Source organism: Armigeres subalbatus, chromosome 3, assembly GCF_024139115.2.
Source record: "Armigeres subalbatus isolate Guangzhou_Male chromosome 3, GZ_Asu_2, whole genome shotgun sequence".
In the NCBI taxonomy this organism is placed as follows: domain Eukaryota; kingdom Metazoa; phylum Arthropoda; class Insecta; order Diptera; family Culicidae; genus Armigeres; species Armigeres subalbatus.
The window spans coordinates 396,284,326-396,309,093 of NC_085141.1; the positions used below are offsets into that span (position 1 = coordinate 396,284,326).

The window sequence follows — 24,768 nt, forward strand, 5'->3', positions numbered from 1 at the left end:
ACGAGTGCTGAAAAAATCTAGTTTTGCAACGAGTTGCATACGCTATTTTTTGCAATGACGGAAAATGGGCTCTAATATGATAAATCTGTAACAAAACGGTACAAACTGATTTACTTCAAATGATCATTCTTACCAATAAATCATGCTGCTGCAAAGAACCGTCATATTTCATGTTATCGTACCACAATGCGTAGCTCGACAAGCCATGAAGCGATAGATGAACTTGCCTTTGGAAAATTCTGATGTCATGGCCATCATTACCCAAGCTGTTTCAGCAAAATGTAGTCATGTAACTACTGATCTGATGTTGGTTTTTCATTATAGCATCCAAATGAGTGCTATAATGGATTTCATGTCACTCATTTGAGTTTAAAGACGAAGATGTACATATTTATGTTTAGATTTTCAATTCTGAAATAAAAACCGGTGAAGAATTTTGTGTTATATTTTTAATTTTCGATAAAGTAAAAGAAAAACAATCTAATTTAGATCAGTCATGAAAGCAATAAAACAGTCACGTAATCTTCATGTGACACACTAGTGCTAGCCGATTGAGTGAAATTGAGTGCCTCGAGCTTTGTATCACTTAATTGGTACGTGAATAGTGCTGTGAAAAAACACGTTGTTTTTCACGTAGATATGATGGGAAGATTATTTTGGGTGTAGCTAACACCGTCCTGTAAAACCACATTTTTTAAACCACAAGTTCCGACAATTTCAGGCTACTGTCATGCTATTGTTTAGCCCATCGCCAAATCGTAGCCAGGATGTCCCGGGCACAATTTTTTTTCATACTACTTTTCAATGAAGACAGCGGTCTATGTCTATTGATGATCATGACACCGCGCTTGTCGCAGGCTCGGACAGTTTGATAACCCGCTTTGTCATGCTTTCGCCATACAAATTGCTAGCTTCCCGCGCATATACATATACACCCAGATGATAGCAGCTGTGGGTAGAAAACCAGCGCAGCAAGCATTTCCACGTCGGAGCAGCTTCTACTATTACTATACGAAGCATAATTTGTTTTTCTCTATATTATCTTAAAACTTTATTAAAAGGAGGAAAATCGATCATTTGATGATCGATTTATTCAAAAAAGTATGGGTATCCCTATACCTTCGAATGTCATCTTTTCAGCTACATGACTGTCGCTATCGTCGCCATGGGATTTGCTAGAATAAACAAGAAGAAAACATGTTTAGAGTCCTCTTTGCTCGCTAGATGGTGTTGTTATCACCGGCAAATGGTTCGCCATTTCGTTGTATGGAAAAGCTCGAAGTGAACCATATTGTTAATATAATATATTTGGTATTATGGTCCCGGGGGTGGCCATAATAGGCAATCTTGCTACATTATTTTAAAATACTTATTTTAGTAGTAAAAATGAATGTTTTAGCATGTTTTATGTATGGAACGCATTTCTGATAACTGTTACTTGTCATCTGGTGCTACAGAATGGCAATATGTCATGAGTGATGAGTCTGACTCTAGCGAAGCGATTGAAGTAAATTTCCGTCCTTAAGGGGTCCATTACTAGCACTCACTCCCTACTTTGGAGTGCAAAAATGATAACTAATGTTTTATTAAGTTCAAAACACTTCAACAAATATTTTATGGAGCTTGCTGTCTTGCCCTCATGGGGTGGCGAATTCGCATCTTACAGTAAATAAACGCCTCGAAAAAATGTATTTTTACAACCAATTTATAAGATGTTTATACTTTATAAATCAATACTTTCGCATGCTAAAATTATAGAAAAGACCCAAAATAGATGACTAAGAGACAAATCTGCAGTATGCGGAGGATTTTTAGTGTTCCATAAGAACCAGGGCTAAGAGTGGCGATCTTGTCCCACTTTCCTCTATAGAGTAACGCAATATTGTGTGTCTTCTCAATATCCGTTCTCACAATCAATTGTTTGAATCGACTCTACTTCGACGGAAAATACGGCACTTGCTATTAATTATTATTACAGGTCAAACTCAATTATCCGAAGATTTTAAATACATTTTTTATATAAAAATACAATAAAAATACAAATTCTTTTAGATAACCGAATCTTTCGTTATCGTTTCTCTTCTCAGGGAAGAGTTCTCGCTTATCTTTCCAAAAGTACCTAAGTAACATTTTTTTCATGAATTAATTTGGACATTGCAATCAACAGACCAATATGAATGCTTTTGATTGGATACTTAAATTAATTAATGTTAAAAAATCTTTTGTTCTTTTGAAAAGTTGAGCAAGAGTTAAATATATTATGAGTGTTGGACCATGCGTCCGAAGCATCACTATCAGCTAAGCTTCGAAGGTGGACGTAGACTGTTCGTAGCTTAGCTGGAGGAAGCGCCAAGGATGGTTTAAATCATTGGTTCCCAACCTTTTCGAGGTCGAGACCCTCTTTATGATTGGATAAGTGGGCCACGGCCCCCTGAATACGTAATGCTGGGATCGAGAACAAACATATATTTGTAAGTCATTTGATTACAATATCTTTTACCATTCTTATATTACATTCTACAACAATAATTGATTCAGTGCGATTTTTGTGTTTGCATTTGAGATACCAGCTTCCGTGTCCGTGCACATGGTTGCGTGTCGGATAAAGCCAATTTCAAATCGCCCTCAATGTGAAATCTGTTTCTCGCTTTAGTTTTCATCAGGGGATGTGTTGACAATCCATTCTCGCATAGTTATGTGTGTGTGCGTCATCCTCTATCCCTCACCCAGCTGGGGGTGGTGATCAAGTAGTACTACGAATAATTTGATCAAATCTCATGCTCCTTAATGGTGCCCTTTTTGTTACGAATATTAGTACCACAAAAAGGATTCACTTCTGAAGCAAGAAATGTTTCTTCAGGGAGTGTGGGGAATGGGATGTACTAGTTATTCATAACAGGTACAGCAAAACTTCACAAAGACGCCCTTATTCGTACTAAGGGGTCGTACATTTATTACGTAAGCAATTTTCTGGGTTTTTCGACCCCCTTCCCCCTTGTAATTTTTTTCACACAAAAGATTTTTTATTTATATGGAGCTAAGATATTGACCGACCCCCTTCTTCCCCCATAAGTGCTTACGTAATATGTGTACGGCCCCTAACTACTCAGGGAGTAAAAGGTCGAGAAGAGCCACCGTTGCAAACCAAAGCGTGAACCGGATACCTGGGACTCCCACAATATCCGCGGCAATAGCAGCAAACGATGCCCTGTGCGTATTTAGTGTAAAATGTCATGAACATAGTATTCTATAAAGCACTAAGAGAAAGAACTGGAACATGCTGGAACAATGGGCAACTATGGGCGATTTGGAGGCTGCGTTTGTTCACGCTGGGTTAGCAGCTGTGGAAGTTCTGGAAGCTGATACTGTCATGCTGCTTCCTTCAATTAGGATCAACTGCGTCCATGGCATTGAAAAATTAAATTTGGAATAGAATTCTTGAATTCTGAAAATATTTGTTCAAAAGTAGGGAGGCAGTATCAAACATTACAACATTACAACATGAGTGTTATTGATTGATGATCATATACAATTTTAATACATGGAGTGATGTAATTTTATAAAAAAAAAAGCTGTCGTTTTACAGGAAAGTAGTGATGAAGAATCAAGCATAATCAAAATAGACCATTAACCGTTCGTCGATGAATATCCTGGTTTGATACTGTTTTGATTGAAGATTGAAAAACAGAATTCTCGAAAAGAAATCCTGAAAAGCTAATATAAGGAGAAGGAAGGCAGTATCAATCTTCCTATATCACATGCGTTTTTGTTTCAAATCAGGTCTGATTTTTCTCATCAAAACTTTGAAATGTATTACAAAATTTACAGAATTCAGGTGGTGTATACTTATAAACGTAGAAAGAATAAAGCAACGGTATTTATGACTAAGGTGGGGTGGTTATTACAAGAAATTAACAATAACTATGTTGAAGAGAATTTCGGTAAAGATTCGATGAGTGCGAGAAGACGTGTTATGCAGAAGGATCGATGAGGTTGAATACCAGTCAGTTATTTAACCATCCATAATTTGTATATTATCAGAGTGTCACAATCCATTCTCGCATAGTTATGTAGAAGAAAACGAACTCAAGAAAATAAAGATCAAACTGATGCTTCTGTAAGTCAAGATGAACCTTGATTCAAATTTGATATTTGCATCTATTTTAGTTAATCCTTCCTCAATCCAACCACAGAGAACAGACATGGAGAACTCAACCACAGAGAACTCATACAAAATATATTGTTGATGATCTTTTTAGTGTAAGCCACATATGATATAATCGATCGAGACCAGCTATGGCAGCTGATGCACGAAATCGTATTTCCGGATAAACTGATACGGTTGATCAAGGCGACGATGGATCGTGTGATGTGCGTAAATCGTGTTTCAGGCCATTCTCGAGCCCCTTCGAAACGCGCAGAAGGTTACGACAAGGTGATGGTCTTTCGTGTCTGCTATTCAACGTAGCTTTGGAAGGAGTAATACGAAGGGCAAGGATTGACACGAGTGGTACGATTTTCACGAAGTCCGTCCAGTTGCTTGGTTTCGTCGTCGACATTGATATTATGGCACGCAGGGTTGTAAATTTTCGGCAGCACTGGATGAAGGTGATGCGGAGTCCTTCACCTACCTATTCATGGTGTTGGTTTGCGTGGGAGAGCTATCAGATTCGTCAAATCGTCGTTTGAATCTTTGTTTACAAAAGCAGATAAGTCGTTTTGAAAATTTTGTCTTGAATTCAGAAGAAATTTAGAAACAAAATTTATCTAGCTCTACGGTTGAATAGATTAAATCAAGTCATTCAGTCTATTTTTGCTTTTGCCATTGCGTTCCGATGCAATGATCGAAATACCCTTTTAAAGGCACGTTGAAAACGCTGCCACCTCCAAGGAAATTTTAAACGAATTCTGCCTTCGGGATTTTTTTTTCAAACTTCACACAACTCAAAGTTAAGTACGTTTGTACGTTTGTGTGATTTTTTTTGTTTGTTTGAGATATTATTTAATCCTAAGACAAAGACTATTATAACTTTTGCAACATTTCTATAATTTGCATATGAGAGTTGCAGAATTTATATGTAAGTACATAATAAAATTGTATTTTATATTCACTGGTTTATTGTTTGTCTTCAATTATATTTTATAATATCGGTAAGACTACGTTCAGACTGGTGATATAGCTACTTGATATAGAGAATCTTGACATGAGATGTCGTATGCATTATTTGCTGTGAAAATAAGATATGTGAACTTTGATGCCAAGCTACTCTATATCAAGTGATATAGCTCATAGTCTGGACGGCCCATAAGTCTTCAAATATTTTGAAAAGTCTTCAAAATGTCTTCACAAAATAAATGTCTTCACAGAGATTCAAATGTCTTCAAATTGAAGACATGTCTTCAAATCTGGCATGTCTGCCGGAGAGGCAGAAAAGTAAACAACAGAACTCACATCACCCACTGCGCCGCGAAGATGAAATTTACCACAGCAAAATATACACATTCACCAAGCAAATTGAAAAAAATCACTACGCGTTTAAATGGGCCACTCACAGTCATACGGTAAGGCGCGAACTGAGCAGCCTGTCAGAGCGACTTGTGAGTGGCTGAATGCGAAATTGAACAATCGGTGTTGGAAATGATTTTTCGGCTGCACCCAGTCGCTTTCACCACGGCGGCGATGAAGGCGACTGCAGATTATACTGAGATCCATGTTTTTCACTGCATTGACTGTGAAATATTTCTACCCTGATGGCACGTAGGCCCTCGGGGGCCACGAGGGGCCCTCCTTAGCCGTGCGGTAAGATGCGCGGCTACAAAGCAAGACCATGCTGAGGGTGGCTGGGTTCGATTCCCGGTGCCGGTCTAGGCAATTTTCGGATTGGAAATTGTCTCGACTACCCTGGGCATAAAAGTATCATCGTGTTAGCCTCATGATATACGAATGCAGAAATGGTATCCTGGCTTAGAAACCTCGCAGTTAATAACTGTGGAAGTGCTTAATGAACACTAAGCTGCGAGGCGGCAATGTCCCAGTGTGGGGATGTAATGCCAATGAAGAAGATGGCACGTAACTTTGAGAAGCACATGATAGGAAGAGGCTCAAGAGTAAGCCACCAACCACGAGTTTGTATAGGTGGTGACGAAATCGAAGTGGTTGAAGAATTCGTTTTCTTGGGCTCACTGGTGGCCTCCGATAACGATGCCAGCAGAGAAATTCCGATACGCATCATGGCAGGAGTTCGCCGCCGTACCAAACTGACTATCTACACAGCGCTTATTAGACCGGTAGTTCTCTACGAGACCTGGACGATGCTCGTGGATGACCATCGTGCACTGGAAGTTTTCGAAAGGAAAGTGCTGCGTATTATCTATGGTGGGGTACAGATGGCGGACGGTACGTGGAGGAGGCGAATAAACCACGAGTTGCATCAGCTGTTGAGAGAACTATCCATCGTATACATACACCACGAAAACATGACGACTGCGGTGGGCCGGGCACGTAGCCAGAGTGTCGGACAGTAATCCGGTGAAAATGGTTCTCGACAACGATCCGACGAGAACGAGAAGGCGATTTGCACAGCAAGCAAGGTGGATCGATCAACGACAATTTAGTAAAACGAAGATTTCCGTCCCTGATCCTGACGACGGCCACGCAATGTTGCAACAGACCCGCCACCTACGCTGTCGGGCAGAATAGATTTTTCGCAACCACGCTGATGAATCCAACGTCTACCTTGCGGTCGTGTCACATCACACAGCCCTTTCTTCATACACCTGGCCACGTCCTCACAAGTGTTTTAATGTTATAACTAGTTTATTTGTGGACGCAATAGCGCCCGTGGCAAGTGTTTTTTTTTAATATAAACGAATTCATGCATTAAAACAAATCAAAATTTCCAACGTCTGTTGTCTGTGATTTTTTTTTCATAAAATGCTGTGTCTGGTTGTCACTGGTTTTGATTTCTGCATCTGATAGTAAAAAAGAATTGAAGCGTCAAATATTTTATTTTATTTTTTTGAGAATTTCCCCGCGGGCTGCGTCTGGTTGGCTAGTCACCGGACAGACAAACAGGGCTATTATACACTCAAAAAAATAGACACGCTACTATAAAGTGTTTTGCACTTTGATTCGCCCTACTGGTCAGACATGTGGAAGTCAAGTGCAAAACACTTTCAGTAACTCATCATACCACATATTAGTTTGAACAGCAAAACACTTTCGCCACAAGTGTTTTATACTTGAGAATAAATGTTCTCCACATTGTATTCTAAATGGCATTGTATTGAAATCAAGAAGAATTATTTTTGATTTGCAACAGAAAAAGAATTTAATACGAATGTTGTTTCTGTTGGAATCAAGAAGAATTTTTTTTGATTTGCAACCGAAAAAGCATTGAAAACGAATGTTATTTTTGTTGGATTGCAATGTATTCTAATTTGAATTCATAGTTCTAAATAATAAAAAAATCATGGTTGACAACTTCTTTGAATTTCATTGCTCACTAAACAATAAGCCATCCCGATCTCGCCCGAAATATTTTATATTTTAGATTTAACTGCGTTGTTTCACCTGAGTTGATTGTAGCACCGCATTGAGAACATGGTAGAGCTCAAACATTTCTCAAGTTTGAGATGAAAATTCCGCCGGGCTCTTGGGCTCTGTAAAGAGATAGAAAATGTATGTAATTTATGATGATCACCTATTTAAGTAAGTTGTACTTACGTTTATGCCAAGCTTATGCTGCTGCCAATATTGACTCTTAGAATCTTTTTTTTTTATAAGATATTCAATTCCTGCAAATGAAGAAAACTATTGGAAAATATTGATAAATATACATAACAATTCCATATGGATTAAAAGTGTTTAATTCTCCTTACTTTCTGATAGAATAATCCTGTTTTTTTAATCACTGAAAATGTGAAGCGCCTTCCATGCTCTTGCAACTGCCGTAACACATATACTCATTTTTTTTCATAGCCGAACACAGTTTATTAAAGTGTAAAGCACTTCAAATTCTACGAATTTTACTTCGATAGACTGTTTCGTAATTCACTTCGCTACCAAAAACAAAACTATCGAATAGAAAGTGTTTTACACTTTGAAGTCACTGTTTCTGACCAGTAGGGTCATAACCAAGTGCATTCCACTTTGATAAAATAACCAACACACTTGATGTCGGAGAGTGACTCAAAGTTGAGTTCTCAAGTGTTTTAGCTTTGAACTCAAGGGGTGAAAAAGTTCAATTTGGAGAGATATACTTTTGGAATCCAATAGTGGACCTACAGTGACATTCAAGTGCAAGGATTCTTGAATCGAGCGTTTCGATTATTTTCAGTGTATATAGTATAATTACAATGACAATTATTGTCCTATCATATGCTTAAGAAAGCGCGCGGAACCGAAACAGCTCTCACAAAGGAAGGAGATGATATAATGGCAAATATACACATACCAAGTATATAAGTCACCTTATTATATAATAGATGCAACGAATGTGTATGATATAATAAGTATTTCAAAATGTTTTGAAAAAAGAACAAAAGGTTTGACCTCACCATAATAGCAATCCGGAAAATTTCTTCAGACAAGTATCAGCAACGGTTGATGAGGCAGCGGTATATGCCCTATTCTACGATCCGTACGTTTCCGTACTTATGCCAAATATTAACTCCTGGTTGACGTGTACGGCTCTTGTTAGGCGCAGATCAGCTTGATACCGATCGTTGGTAAAATTTGCCTTTGTGACGTTTCGTTTTGTCCAGATTACAAATGCGTCGCGAGACGTTGGTAGAACCTAAATGATGTCACGCCTGAAACTTTGTAGTTGTAGATGCTTGTTGCTTTCCTTCTGACTCCAAATCTTGCGAATCCATGTTTCCAGGTTAAAATTGTGTTTGCTCAGTTGTAATTTATTGAACTTGAGCTTGTTTGATTGCCCGAGAGCTCGGGAACAAAGAGTTGCATGCTGGTCGCTGTTTATTTCATGTATCAGCAAAACGGCTTCAGCACTTTTACTTCAAAATAAGCACAGTGGTATAACAAAAACTCGAAAAGTTTGAAATAAAATACAACATTTGTCTTGTCTTGTCTTGTATTGTCTTAGCACATGCACAGCCAGTATTGAAAAGCATCCTGGAAATGTCGGTTGTATTCCCGAGCATTTTCTTGTCTGCATTAATATTTGCAGCATATCTTAAATATGACACATGTATTAAAACGGCCAGGCCCACCGTACAGGCTTGAATTTGGGAGAAAATTCAAAACATCCCGGCAATCATATTATTTAGTAATAAATAACATGATCAACGAAGAGATTTGAATCTACGAAAGGAAGAAACGAGGACAGCCGTACCAACCGTTTCACATTCAGGGGGAAAAATGATTGACGAAATCGTTGGGAGTGACTTTGCTAAGAAGATTAATGTACACTCCTAGGGGTCCTCAACGTCTTGGGATGGGGCACAGTTTTTAGTCTAGTGCCCTGGCTTATACACTGATGGGCAAAAGTATTCGCAAAAATTCAGGTAGATTACTATGAAAACATGACGAATACTTATGTACATCAGTGTACATATAGACCTAGGTTTAAGCGCCATTACTCGCTCTCTGTAACGAGAAAAAGAAAAGAAACAAAAGCGATGAAAACAAGCGAAAACTTATGACGATAAAATTATACCATATACTTACAACATCTCCATATCTTTCATGCTTGGAATCGTTTCTTTTTTGTTTGAATTACCCTCGTCAAAACACAATTTATTGAAATTGCTTACCACAAATTTTCGCGAAAACTAAAGAAAAAATGATCAAGAAAGAACAGCCCTTCCGAAAGAAAATTATGAAATAATAATAATAATAATAATAATTGAGGAACGTTCAGATTATAAACTTCATTGTACAGACCCCATGTTTCTGATATGTATAACATGTTGATTACAAATGTGTATTAGTCGTCTAACCATTCTTAATATATTTCAATGTTCTTGTTAACATATTAAGTTAACAATATTAAAACTCGTCTCATTGTACGAAATAACTTGAATTAAAATTAAAAGATACCGTTCAATTGAGTAGATTGATAGATGTCTGGTTTTTAGAAATAAAATACAACATTTGAATATAAACTAGAAATTTTGCATCTGAACACGAGAACGCGTGTTTGTGTTCAAAACGTTCTGAACACTGCACACTGTTCAAAAGCACTGACCTAGCTTAGCAACTTGTATCCTAGGAAAACAAATTGAAGCGACGGCATGCTACACATTTTTCGGCTAGTAACGGAACACATGGGCATCTAACGGATAGAAATCAAGCATGCTCGTATGTGTTTGCATTGTCCCAAATCTAAGGAATCTTAGTTACCATGATCGTTTTGCTTGCGTACCAACCCAGTGCTCACTGAACTGTGTTCATAGTTCAAAACTAAGAACATCAAGGCACGCTCTTGTTCTGTTCAGGATGCATCTCTGCGACATACAATTCTTCATATGCACTTCCTATCACAGCACGATCCATTCAACTTTTTAACCTACATATTTGCAAATTGTATTAAAACTATTAATTGAGAACGTCAAACTATTGAACGCCCGGTATACATTTCAGAACCCATCAATCCCGTTCGTGCATCCCTAACACGAACATCAGATTGAAGTAAAGTTTCGTTCGAGATTTTACGGCGAGCGGATCGCTTCGCTGGAGCGTGGACCATCTAGAAGGCGAAAAATTTTCGCTTCGGTCGAGTGGCAGTAGCAACGCGTCATTTACGGTCGAGATTTCATGGGGCGTGTACCAGCCGGCGTCCGTAGCAACGATCACTGATAACAAAAGGGTGGAGCCAATGAGCTTACTTTATTAGATACAAGAAAGCATCGCCCGAGCTTATTTGTTCGAGACGCTGTCCCAGCATCTAAAACAGCACGCGCGAGCCACTTAGCTCGAGATTCTTCGAAGAGCGGTCCCAGCATCGACATCAGTGGTATTCTCTCGCGTAATTGGCAAAGGCGCACTCATTCGATCCTTTTCAGGACCATCATTTTATGCAGAAGAAGGTTTTGTTTGCCGTATTGGAAATTGTCGCGCAAGTGAAATTTTCTCACAAAATAATTATTTTCGTTTTGCTGCTGTTAGTGACTTGAAAAGGGCATTGAGAGGATTTTTTGCCAGTGGCGGCCGTCGACAGGTAGTTACTGCAGAAAATTGTTCACGAAGATGGTGCCTGTAGCAAATAAGCGGAAAACCATTGAATTGCTGTCGTCGGTGACAGCAGAATTGTGCTGCCGACAAACGTGCTTTACTAAGATTTTTAAACAAATTCTATTGAGCGCTGCGGATGCTGATGATAACCGCACGCGGAAAAGCAGTTTTCTGAATTGACTTGAGACGAAGTCTTCCCGGGACCGGTCTAAGTAACATCTGTGATGGCCATGGGCGGTGGTTGAAGAAAATGTATAATTACGATCTATTTGTAACGTAAATATTTTACACTTCATAAAATTTTTGGTAAAAATTTGCAATTGTGTCATTTTTTAGGTAGTACAAGTGCCGCATGTGGACTGTTGGGGCCTTTACATGATTTATTGACAGAGGCGTCGCGTCCGCATGTGCAACCTGTGCACTGCACATGTGGCAATTTTATCCCCAACATTTAAACTCTGGATAGATTTCTTGTCTTTCTAATCCAAGCATATATTTGAATTATGTGCACTTGACAGATATTTCATGCAAATTTGACTACTAGATACATAAACGGAAAAAATGTATTTTTTTATAGGCGGCATGTGATGTGAGGCAACCAAATGCTGCGATGGGGACGCGTTATATTTTTCTCTACGATACCGAACCCACCGACACCACATGTTGTATCAACACGGAACTTTCAGCTTAGAACGCTTTGTCATGTATAATACACGCATTATTTTGTATGTGTGGATCATCTGCTCTAACCGCAATCAGCGATGTATAGGTAGTCAAAGCGTTTTTCGCTGGCAGTGCACGGTTTGATGGGTTTGATGGGTTTGATGTCTATCGAGAACTACTTCAAACAGCGCATGCGCGATTCGGTGAAGAGAGCGCGATCGGAACAAAATCGAAAGAGAAGAGTAAAGCGCGCGCATTTCTGCTCCCTCAAAGCGTTCCATGACGAAAGTTCCGCTTTGTATAAGCACCACGAAGCAAAAGCGCATTTGATATTAAAGGCTTCCCCAGACCTAAGCGATTTCATCGCCGCGACGGCGACAACTAGTCGCCGCGACGGCGACAACTAGTCGCCGCGATTCGATCGTTGGGTCGCTGCAGGCAATGTTTGATTAACGCTTCCATACCAACGGCGACAAAATCGCTGTCGCCAAGCGATTGAATCGCGTCGCGACTGTCGCATCGCGTGTGTTTGGGGGAACCTTAAATTGGATGGCCCGTTTACATATCCACTAATCCTGGCGACAATGTACTGTCGGATAATACTAGCGCGACAATTTAAACAAATTGTCATCTGCTAATAAGCGTTTGTAATTACGCCTGTTTACAAATACGATAATTATATTCGACATTGAAGTATCCGACAATATTAACATAATGTAATCAGACATTTCATCTTCTGATGAAAATCTTTATTGTCGCAGAATTAGCGAATATGAAACGGGTCAACATTTCCAAAGAAATTTATTTCTGAAGGTTTTTTCAAGAAATCCAATATATTTAGTTAGGGAGGGAGGTACGTCAAATGTCAATGGTCCACACAAATTTATGTAAATTTTTATGAGCAAATGTCCATGCTGATGGACGGAAAATTGTTCGACATCTGTCCTGTCCAGAATATTGATCAAAGATATATTGTAAATAGAATAATTATTAATTGAGAAGATTTAAGGCTATGAATTTCATTGTTCTCTTTATTTTACAGACTTTATTTTTTTGATATGACATGCTAATTACAAATTATGATTAGTATCTTTGCATGATTGATATGTATTCCAATTTCCTTTTCTCTATTTAAAACTTCGAATAACTCAAATTAGAATTGAAAGTGCCAGCTCAATAATTTCCGAATAGATATATTTTTAATTTGTCTCATTAGAAACGATTCTGATGATAGTAATTTATTATTTTACGAAATAGGGGAAAAGACGGCTTTGGCAGGTTTTGTTTTATTATTGTCCGGGGGGTTTTTGTCGACCAAATTTTATGAAATTTGGCCACAATATTCTTTGATATACCAAGAATGCTAAGGCCAAATTTGAGCATAATCAGTCATAAAAAACCCCCCTGACAATAATAGAACAACACCTGCCAAAGCCGTCATTCCCCCTATCACTTTTAAGCGTAGTTAAGTTTGAGTTAATTCAGAAAATAAGAGTAGCTAAGCACCAGTTAGATGTAACAAAATGAGCAGACATATTGAGAAACGCGCTGGAAAATGACACGTTTATCATTTCAGGTCCCTTTTATGTGTTTTCCTCGAAATATTAAAATAGTGCACAGGTTGAAGAATTGATCACGCGACGCCTCTGTTTATTGACAATGTAGAGATCATTGAAGCTCCTGTGTACAATCTTTTAATTTGTGCGTGTCCTGCGTATAATCATATTTCAGTCTCATGTTTACTTTTTTAGCTTACTTATATATTTACAAACGTTCTTACTCTTTCTATATTATTTTCTTACTTCCAGCAACACGCTGCTATACGTGAAATTCCTTTTACTATGGGCGTTCGTAATTACGGCTGACTTCTTACTCGAGTTCCGGTTTGAATTTTTGTGGCCATTTTGGCTACTGCTCCGCTCAGTATATGACTCGTTCAAATACAAAGGACTGGTAAGACAACAATGCCAAACTCCAATATAAGTTATGATGTCAAGCCTCATTTCCATCCCTTTCAGGCCTTTTCAGTACTGTTCGTATGCATCGCTATCACTTCGGACTTAGTGTGTTTGTTCTTCATCCCGGTGCAGTGGTTATTTTTCGCTGCCAGCACCTACGTATGGGTGCAGTATGTGTGGCATACAGGTAATATGGAAATGATTTCCTGCTCGTTCTTCAATCGTAATCTAATTTATTTCAATTTGGGGTACAGACAAAGGGGTCTGTCTGCCAACCATCATTCTGTGGATATTGTTCGTCTACCTTGAGGCCGCCATCCGGTGGAAGGATAGCCGAAACATTCCGCATCTCGATCTCTGCCGGCCATTCGCAGCACACTGGTAAGTATTTTCTTGGCATTACTCATTCACATACAGCTGACTAACACTGAGCTTGTATCCGTTACAGCATTGGCTACCCGGTGGTAACACTTGGGTTTGGCTTCAAGAGCTACGTAGGCTATCGAATAAGGCAGCGCAAACAGCGTGAGGTAGCCAAGGACAATGACTTCTACATGCAGTTGCTGCTAGAAGCCCTGCCGAAAGACGAGTCCACCGTGAATGGTGAAACAAATGCGTCCGTCGATCCGCAACAGCAAGATCTTCAACTGTCGCCTTCTGCTCAGCAGAAGGAGCTTTCGGTGGCAGCTGCGGTAGTTCAACTGCAAAGCAGTAGCTCCAACAGTACTAGTAGTAATAGCAGCAACAGCAGTGGTGGTGGCGGAGGACATCACCATCACCAACATAGTAGTAAGAACGCTCAAAGTCATAACAAATCACAGAGCAATGTGACTTCCACGAGTCACGTGAATGGTCATGCCGGGGGTGGAGGAGGTGCCATGGCAGGATCGACGACGACTAGCACTAGTGGAAATAACAGTACGATGAATGGTGGGGTAGGCCATTCAAAACACCTTCATCGGAAGAGTTTGGACAAGGACGGTTCCGGGACTCCGAGCGGGAAAGCCAACAGTTATTCATATCACCAACAACATCAACATCTGAGCAGTACGGGCAGTCATAACAGTGCTAAGGAAAGCTCACGATCGAACGATAGTTCTCATACGAATGGTGCTGCCATGTCTCCAAAGGAGAAAAAAGACTGTGACTCGATGGGTCCAAAGTCTCACTTTGATAGTCTCTCTTCAGCTAGTTTTCAATATGTAAACAGTGGAAATGGAAGTTCAAATAAGTCTACGCAGGTAACTGAAATAATTATTACAATAAAAGCACAAATTATTTTATCGCATGTTATATTTTACACTCAAATATTTTGATATTTTTTCAATGCAGCAGTTGTTGACCATTTTTTGCCTTTCTCGTATACTAAGTATACGGTAAAGGCTATATGATCGCTCCAAAAACAAACTTTTTATAGAAGGCCCGGAGACCCATAGTGTTATATACCGATCGACTCAGCTCGACGAATTGAGGTGATGTCTGTGTGTGTGTGTGTGTGTGTGTGTGTGTGTGTGTGTGTGTGTGTGTGTGTGTGTGTGTGTGTGTGTGTGTGTGTGTGTGTGTGCGTCTGTGCGCACCCACCCAAAAAAAATGTCACTCATTTTTTAGGTACTTATCCTTAACCGATTTACTCGCAACAAGTTGCATTCGACGCAGGACACTCTGCCATTGTTTCCTATTGAAAATTGGTCAGATCGGACTATGGGCTCGGAAGTTATGGCCAAAATACCACTTTTATTACAGAAAAAAATGTCACTCATTTTTCATGCACTTATCCTTAACCGATTTAATCGCAACAAGTTGCATTCGACGCAGGATACTCTACCATTGTTTCCTATTGAAAATTGGTCAGATCGGACTATGGGATCGGAAGTTATGGCCAAAATACCATTTTTGCCTTTCTCGTATACTAAGTATACGGTAAAGGCTATATGATCGCTCCAAAAACAAACTTTTTATAGAAGGCCCGGAGACCCATAGTGTTATATACCAATCGACTCAGTTCGACGAATCGAGGTGATGTCTGTGTGTGTGTGTGTGTGTGTGTGTGTATGTGTGTGTGTATGTGTGTGTGTGTGTGCAAAACTACTCAACAAAATGTCACTCATTTTTCGGGCACTTATCCTCAACCGATTTGCTCGCAACAAGTTGCATTCGACGCAGAATCCTGTCCCATTGTTTCCTATTTGAAATTGGCCAGATCAAACTATGGGATCGAGAGTTCTGGCCAAAATACAAATTCATTTGAAAAAATCGCGTAAAAAATGTCACTCATTTTTCGGACACATATCCTCAACCGATTTGCTCACAACAAGTTGCATTCGACGCAGAATCCTGTCCCATTGATTCCTATTTGAAATTGGCCAGATCGGACTATGGGATCGAAAGTTATGGCCAAAATACAAAATCATACGAAAAAATCGCGTAAAAAATGTCACTCATTTTTCGGGCACTTATCCTCAACCGATTTGCTCGCAACAAGTTGCATTCGACGCAGAATCCTGTCCCATTGTTTCCTATTTGAAATCGGCCAGATCGGACTATGGGATCGAAAGTTATGGACAAAATACAAAATCCTACGAAAAAATCGCGTAAAAAATGTCACTCATTTTTCGGGCACTTATCCTCAACCGATTTGCTCGCAATAAGTTGCATTCGACGCAGAATCCTGTCCCATTGTTTCCTATTTGAAATTGGCCAGATCGGACTATGGGATCGAAAGTTATGGCCAAAATACAAAATCATACGAAAAAATCGCGTAAAAAATGTCACTCATTTTTCGGGCACTTATCCTCAACCGATTTGCTTGCAACAAATTGCATTCGACGCAGAATCCTGTCCCATTGTTTCCTATTTGAAATTGGCCAGATCGGACTATGGGATCAAAAGTTATGGCCAAAATACAAATTCATACAAAAAAATCGCGTAAAAAATGTCACTCATTTTCGGACACTTATCCTCAACTGATTTGCTCGCAACAAGTTGCATTCGACGCAGAATCCTGTCCCATTATTTCCTATTTGAAATTGGCCAGATCGGACTATGGGATCGAGAGTTATGGCCAAAATACAAATTCATACGAAAATATTGCGTAAGAAATGTCACTCATTTTTCAGGCACTTATTCTCAACCGATTTGCTCGCAACAAATTGCATTCGACGCAAAATCCTTTCCCATTGTTTCCTATTGAAAATTGGACAGGTCGGACTATGGGATCTGAAGTTATGACCAAAATACCTTTTTTCATAAAAATCACAAAAAATGTCACCTATTTTTCGGCCACCTAACCTTAATCGATTCACACGCAACAAGTTGCATTCGACGCAGAATCCTGTCCCATTGTTTCCTATTGAAAATTGTCTAGATCGGACTATGGCAGTGGTGCTCAGCACTTTGGGCGTTTTTTCCCTTAATTTACTTCTCACACCATAAAAATGAGCTTAACCCATACAAATTAGCACTTGGTCGAAAGCTTTCAAATATATCTATCTGCTGAGGGTAATAAAACGGATGTTGGTGTTAAATTCACTCCGTACGAAACGATCAAAGCAAAACAAAAGTGCGGCCCGCGGGCCGCAGGGTAATTTTACTTTGATCAAGTCGTACGGAATGATTTTACCACCAATATTCGTTTTAATATCCTCTGCTGATAGATATATTTGAAAGCTTTCGTCCAAGTACTAACTTGTAAGATGAAAGCTCATTTTCATTGTGTGATAAGCAAATTAAGGCAAAAAACACACAAAATGCTGAGCACCACTGGACTATGGGATCGGAAGTTATGGCCGAAACACCATTTTAGCCTTTTTATACGAAAAGGCTGTATGTTCGCTCCAAAAACCAAACTTTTACAGAAGGCCTGGAGACCCATAGTGTTATATACCAATCGATTCAGCTCGACGAACTGAAATGATGTGTCTGTCTCTCCCACTTCATACGGGAGTTTGGCAGAAAGACGGTCATGAGATTTATATCATTACAAATATTGCCCTCCGCTCGCGTGATGGGAATGACATTTTCGTTTTCTTTTTGTGTAGTCGGAGCTTCAGTTCAACTAACATCCAAAAGTGATATCCTAAAAATATATGACTGGGTGAAATAAAACAGGGTTATGTACGTCAAAAAGATTGGAAAAGGAAACAAAAATGTCGAAATTCTTATTAACATATTGTAGATCAAGCTGAAAACCGAACCGAGGTCCCGCGAAATCGCATTTTCTCGCATTTCCGGATGTTGCAACTGCATCGCGAGTAGTGCGCAACTGTGCCATAAGTCGGGCACCACTCGCGATGCAGTTGCGACATCCGGAAATGGGACAAAATATGGTTTTCGGTTTTCAACTGGATCTACAATATCTTTGCCATAAATAATCTGATTTTCATAGAACGGACAAAGAAATTTGTCTTTTTTACTCCTAGCCACTAGCTCATCTTTTTTCAAGCACACACATTTTACGAAGGTCGAGAAAGGCACCATCACCGCTAGGTGGATTAATCTGGGTTTTTATAGAAAAATTGAGTAAAAAAATGTCACTCATTTTTCAGGCACATATCCTTAACCGATTTACTCGCAACAAATTGCATTCGACGCAAGATACTCTACCATTGTTTCCTATTGAAAATTGGGCAGATCGGACTATGGGCTCAAGAGTAATGGCCAAAATACTATTTTTATAATGCACGAGAAAGGCACCATTACCGCTAGGTGGATTAATCAGGGTTTTTTTCTTTGTAGGCCACTGAGCATAACCATGACAGTGGAGGGGGAAGCCGAGGTAAGGGTCAGCAAAACGGCCACGTGATGAACTGCGAGATGGAACTGCATTTGCAATCGCAAGTTCAGCAACACAATCACATAGAGAATGATCCACCGGCGGAACCAAAAACAAATCGTGCCGGTCGCAAGAATCGCGTTAAACAAAAAGAAAACGCCAATCATTTGGCAGCGGTACGCCTCGCAGCTACTCTTGCATTGGCTTCTTCAATAACCACCCTGACGACTACAGCGGCTGCAACGACGGTGCCAACGGCAACGACGACAACAAACTCCACTACGACATCAATGACTTCCAAAGACAATCATCTACACCATAATCATCACAACCACGACCAGCAGCAGCAGGAACATCATGCCGCACCGGGCGGCAACAGCACAGTCTCGAACAATACTCAAAATGGCGGCAACAGTACGACCACCGGTTCTACGGTGGTCAGTTCCAATGCCACAGCACCGGTTCCGTCACAGGTCCAACAACCAGTGCCACCGCCAGTGGTTCCGAAAGTTTGCGACACTTGCAGCCGACTGGAGACTGATGCCAAGAAGCTTCGCTCGGAGATCAACAGTCTGAAGCAAGGCGAGTACGAAATGCGTCAAAAGTACGACTCGAACACCGGGAACCTAAAGTCCTGTTTGCAGGCCAAACAGAAGGAGCACGAAGAGTTGCAGAATAAGTAAGTGGATTTTATACACAATTATAAACATAAAAACTAGGTATTTTCTAGAACAGCGGTTCTCAACCTGGGGTACATGTACCCCTGAGGGTACCTTCGCTGGCCCTAGGGGGTACCTCGGACAAAAATGTGTAATGGCGGACGTATTACAATTCCAATTCGAAACTTATTGATAAAGTTTTGATAATTGTGTATTTATTATATCATAATTTTGTCTTGTGCATAATATGCATGGTGATTAGTATTGCCAGATTTTCTCAAAATTGCACGCAGCGAACCCTTCATGAAAGGTACCGCCGCGCTTTCTGCACCCCGTTTACTTGATTCTTATGGATGAATAGCATTGCGGTGTATCGTTTGGCGCGGCCGTACCTTTCGACAGTCATTCGCCGCGTGAAGTTTTGTGCAAGTACCCATTTGGGAACACTACAAACGCCGCGCAGTGTATCATATCCAGAAAATCTGACAATAAAACAAAGCCAAATCTTCAACCAGCACAGTGTATTAAGAGCTGCGGAACAAAAGACAAAACGGACAAAATGTCTAACGCGCAAATTTCAAAAATCTCCTATGCAATCTTCCTGATCTAAATGAAATGTTGAAAAATATGTTGAGTGTATGCTTTTCAACTAAAATCCTGAATCCAAAGGTTCGGAAGCCTTCGTATAAAAGGTATATTTCCCATCCGAAAACTTGGCATCTCCGGATTGGCAATCGTACGCCTTTGCACGCAAGGAATCCTCCTTTCAAGAGGCTTGGAATCCTCCTTTCAAGAGGCTTGGAATCCTCCTTTCAAGAGGCTTGGAATCCTCCTTTCAAGAGGCTTGGAATCCTCCTTTCAAGAGGCTTGGAATCCTCCTTTCAAGAGGCTTGGAATCCTCCTTTCAAGAGGCTTGGAATCCTCCTTTCAAGATGCTTGAAAGCCTCCTTTCAAGATGCTTGAAAGCCTCCTTTCAAGAGGCTTGGAAGTCTCCTTTCAAGAGGCTTGGAAGCCTCCTTTCAAAATACTTAGAAGCCTCATTTCAAGAGGCTTGGAAGTCTCCTTTCAAGAGGTTTGGAAGCCTACTTTCAAAAGGCTTGGAAGCATCCTTTTAAGAGGCTTGGAAACCTCCTTCCAAGAGGTTTGGAAGCTTCCTTTCAAGAGGCCTGGAAGCCTCCTTTTAGAGGCTTGGAAACTTCCTTTCAAGAGACTTGGAAGCCTCATTTCAAGAGGCTTGGAAGCCTCCTTTCAAGAGGCTTGGAAGCCTCCTTTCAAGAGGCTTGGAAGCCTTCTTTCAAGAGGCTTAGAAGCCTCCTTTCAAGAGACTTGGAAGCTTCCTTTCAAGAGGCTTGGAAGCTTCCTTTCGAGAGGCTCGGAAGCCTTCTTTCAAAAATCTCAGAAGGCTTATTTCAAGAGGCTTAAGGTTCTTTTCAAAAGGCTCGTAAGCCTACTTTTAAGAGGTACGGAAGCCTCCTTTCAAGAGGGTCGTAATCCTTTTTTCAAGAGACTCGGAAAGCTCTTTTCAAGAGGCTCGTAAGCCTCCTTTCAAGATGCTCGGAAGCCCTTTTTCAAGTGGCTCGAAAACCTACTTTCAAGTAGTTCGGAAGCCTGATTTCAAGATGCTCGTGTTGTGAATTCCGCTTTAGATGCCATCCCGGAATCTCCTGCGGAATTAATACGGTGAGCGCGACCAAAATGCATTCCTCTTTTCTTCACTTCTTTCATCAGACTGACGATTACAAGGATCCAACTGTCAAAAGCCCTACACGCTCTCGGAAAATTGAAGAGTTTTAAGTATAATACACACAATGATTTTAATTTGTTTCCTCATTATTATTATACTCTACAGCTCGGAATTCTTTTTTCAAGAGGCTTGGAAGCATACTTTCAAAAGGCACAGAAGCGTCCTTTTAAGATGCAAAGGAAGCCTCATTTAAAGTGACTCGAAAGCTGTCATTCAAAATGCTTGAAATCCTCTCTACAAGAAGCTCAGAAGCCTCTTATCAAGAGGTGCGGAAGCCTACTTTCAAGAGATTCAGAAGCTCCTTTCAAAAGGCTGGCAAGCCTCCTTCCAAAAGGCTCGGAATTATTTGTATCAAAAGGCTTGGAAGCCTACTTTGAAGAGGGGGTACCTAAATTAATGCAGAACTTCGATGGGGTACCTCTTTAGAAAAAGGTTGAGAACCGCTGTTCTAGAACATACAATAATCCATACTATCTTATCCAAATTAACCAATGACATGCTTACTAGACAGGAAAAATTGATTATTTGTTTTGGTTTCGTTCCAGATTTCAGGACCTGACGACCCAGCGACAACAGGAACGGCAGAGTATGCAAACGGTCGAACGTCGGTTAGGAGAAGAGCGACGCGTCCGGCAGTCGTTGGAGTCTCAACTCCAAAACGAACGCAAGCATCGGAAACAAGCAGAAGAGAAGGCTGCCCGGGCTGAGTGTGGTGAGTCGTGCAAGCTTAAACGCCAACAGCTAGAAATGGAAATACAAAAACTGCGGAGAGAGTTGATAAACTCGGAGGATGCAAAGCACAACGCCGAAGCGCAGAATCGAAACTTTGAGCAAGAGGTAAGGAGACTTATAAGAATATGATAACATATGATGGTTATCTTATTATTTTGATTTTTAGATGCGCAAAATAGAAGTACAGCTTCGAAACCGGGAATCTCAGCAAAGCTCAGAGGTGCTCATGTCAGCTCTTAAAGCGATGCAGGATCAGAACACTACTCTGGAAAAGAACTTGTCAGCCGAAACGAGAGTTAAGCTGGACTTATTCTCGGCCCTTGGCGATGCTCGGCGGCAACTGGAAATAGTGACCTGTAAGAATAATGTCGCTTTAAATGAAGGGCTTTTTATAACTCTATTACCGTTGTAGGTTCTGTTCGCGCTAAGGAGAAAGAAATTATGGACCTAAAGGCGAAAATCGTGCAACTTGTAGCAGTAATGCCTGGCGTAGCTGGAGAATCACTTTGCATGTCCGTACCCGGCGGACCCTCTTCGGGAGGTGGTGGCGGTTTGCGACTCGCCGATACGCCACAATTACTTTCACAGTCCGTACTAAACGGACAGCCCAGTCCAATGTCGCACATTGTAATGAACTCACCACCGTTGATCAGTCAATTGAGTCAGCTTGGCGTGCTGACCTCAACGATCACGACACCGACGGCAGCTATGACCGGTGTTGTGGGAGCCGCAACTAACGTGGTTGCCGGAGGCGCAGGAATGATACCGCACACACAGGTACACCAGCAGCAGACTGCGGCAGGAGTGGTGACTGTAGCTGCTGCCGTCGCCGCCGGTTCCAATGGCCAAATAGTACAAATGCAAAACTCAAACAACTGTCCCTCCAGTCTTGACCCAAACGCGTCAGTCTATACGCCCAAAAACTGCTCCTCTTCGATGGTCGGCGGGACCGAAGCTTGACCTGCACCGATGGAATTGCAACAACAATTCCTTCCAATCAGCAACATTAGCAGCAGCACATCTTTCCCCAGTCTTGATCTAATCAGCAGCTCTAGCGATGCCAATCATTTCATCGTTCCGGCTCAAGCCCTACTTCATCAGCAAGCGACGCAGCAGATGCAACAGCAACCGCCAGGTAATCCTTTCGTCTGATCAACTGGCAAATGGTTTTGTATTTATCTTTAAAGATCTCGCGAGAATTTCAAACACACACACACAGAGAGATCCTTTCGAAGATAACGTTCCTAGTCTTTTCGATCCTAGCTTGTTGTGTCGCGGCCCATGTCTGATGACCGGAGTTTTTTTTCCGTTCGCATATGTTTTAAAAGAGATCATCCAAATTGTTTGCTCTCATTTGCATAATTTTATATTTTTGAAATGAACTGAAGTCATCCTTTAAAAGAATAAGTTTTCTTCGCAAAATGAACTTGGCACTTTACAACGCACACTTTATAACAGTGATTAAATAATTAGTAAAAAAAAGTTAACTCTACAATCTATGTTAGTTTTAATTTAAAAACAAATCAAGCAGAAACCCGCCCAAATTCCTCAAGCACTGAACGTACTCTTTTCATCGTGGGACATTAAATATCCTTGAAAAGTATCCCATTTCAAGAACTGAACTGAAAGATTTTAATCTCTGAAGTTGGGAATCAAATAAACTTTTGATTTTGTTAACTTTTTGAACGATTGGTACCTAAATAATTTGATTGTGGACGCTAAACTTCTTCATATGTGCACTGTTTCTCTACCTATTTCTCTCTATTTTCATCGTGTGTGGAAAACTGAACTGGATTACTCCAAGAAAGAAGGAACTTCCGGTGGAATTTGAAAATTAATACAATATTAGAAACAAGACATCTTTGTTTTTTGTCATAAACAATTTAGTTTCAACCTCGGTTGTTCCTGAAACAATCTTGGTGGTAATAGATAAATATTACCAAAAATTAAACAAATTGTTATCGTCATTCTTAAACAAAATACAAATGACATTCAAATTTAATAAAAATTTGGAACATTTTTTTTAAATTCCCAATTTTATTTTAAAAAATTTACATGCAGTTTGTTTAGAATAATGTCTTCGAAACAGTTCGATTAAACTACCACTAAAGTATTTTAAGGTAATGGAGAGATCTTGCATTAAAAATATGTTGCGTTAATTTTCAGATTCCTTCTAATGGAACTACCGTTTCCGCAATTGGGTCATTCTATGAAATGTCATTCTGCGAAATGGTATACTATGAAACGTTGTACAGCTGTAGGTAATACTTGCTAATCAAATGGGTTTATTCTTATTTTTTCATAGAGCGTAGTTATTTACATACTTCTATTGCTTCTTCTTCTATCACAATGACGAGTATTCAGTTAGGCTGGACTGCCGCTTTACAATTCTAGCGAGAAATAATTGAAGTACCTACTTACAATTAAGTTTCTTCCTGTTAACTATATGATAACCTACTGCAAAAATGGGTAACTATCAACCGACCAAACTCCACAGTTAATAACTGTTAAGGTGTTCAACCAACACTACTTTTTGGGTGGTAATACCCATGTGGTGGATGTAATGTAATGTAAAAACAGGGATAGTGAACTACTTTTTCTTATATAGCATGCATTTGCTGTCAACATGGATTTTGAGTAATTTTGTTTTCAATTTGAACTTATGTCAGATTGCATCTCAACTTTAAACAAATGAATCCTATTCTAAAATTCGGTAGCATTTTGGTGTTAGTACAATCATTCAAACTGTCAACTTTGCAATTTCATGATTTTCTCAAGTCTCAATGTCAGCTTCAAAAAGTGTCGATGGGACAAAATAAATATAAATTTTCACAGTAACGTTTTTGTACTTAAAAAACAAGAATTTTGAATGTAAACAACAAAACTAGTTTCGCAATTCTATCAGGACAAAGCGAGCAGAGGTTGAGACGAATCGGACTCCACCCTAATCAAATAACCGAACAATTTGATAACAATAAGATAAGGGGAGTGACTAAGTTCAAAACCAGGTTCATCTCACCATTAACTAAACTGAGCTGGATTTC

General features: G+C 40.0%; 1 protein-coding gene across 14 annotated transcripts in view; it reads left to right on the forward strand.

The window, feature by feature from the left end:
• The window catches only part of LOC134226873 (macoilin), a 43,565-nt gene extending 20,346 nt beyond the window's left edge, over positions 1-23,219 (forward strand). For all 14 annotated transcript variants that reach the window (XM_062707931.1, XM_062707941.1, XM_062707929.1 and 11 more), the window contains exons 3-10: positions 13,669-13,813; positions 13,879-14,005; positions 14,073-14,199; positions 14,267-15,059; positions 18,553-19,268; positions 21,538-21,829; positions 21,891-22,080; positions 22,137-23,219. In XM_062707931.1, coding sequence (XP_062563915.1) covers positions 13,669-13,813; positions 13,879-14,005; positions 14,073-14,199; positions 14,267-15,059; positions 18,553-19,268; positions 21,538-21,829; positions 21,891-22,080; positions 22,137-22,684 — 2,938 coding nt within the window. In that variant the 3' untranslated portion in view covers positions 22,685-23,219. The remainder of the gene's footprint in view (positions 1-13,668; positions 13,814-13,878; positions 14,006-14,072; positions 14,200-14,266; positions 15,060-18,552; positions 19,269-21,537; positions 21,830-21,890; positions 22,081-22,136) is intronic.
• Positions 23,220-24,768: the final 1,549 nt, after the last annotated feature.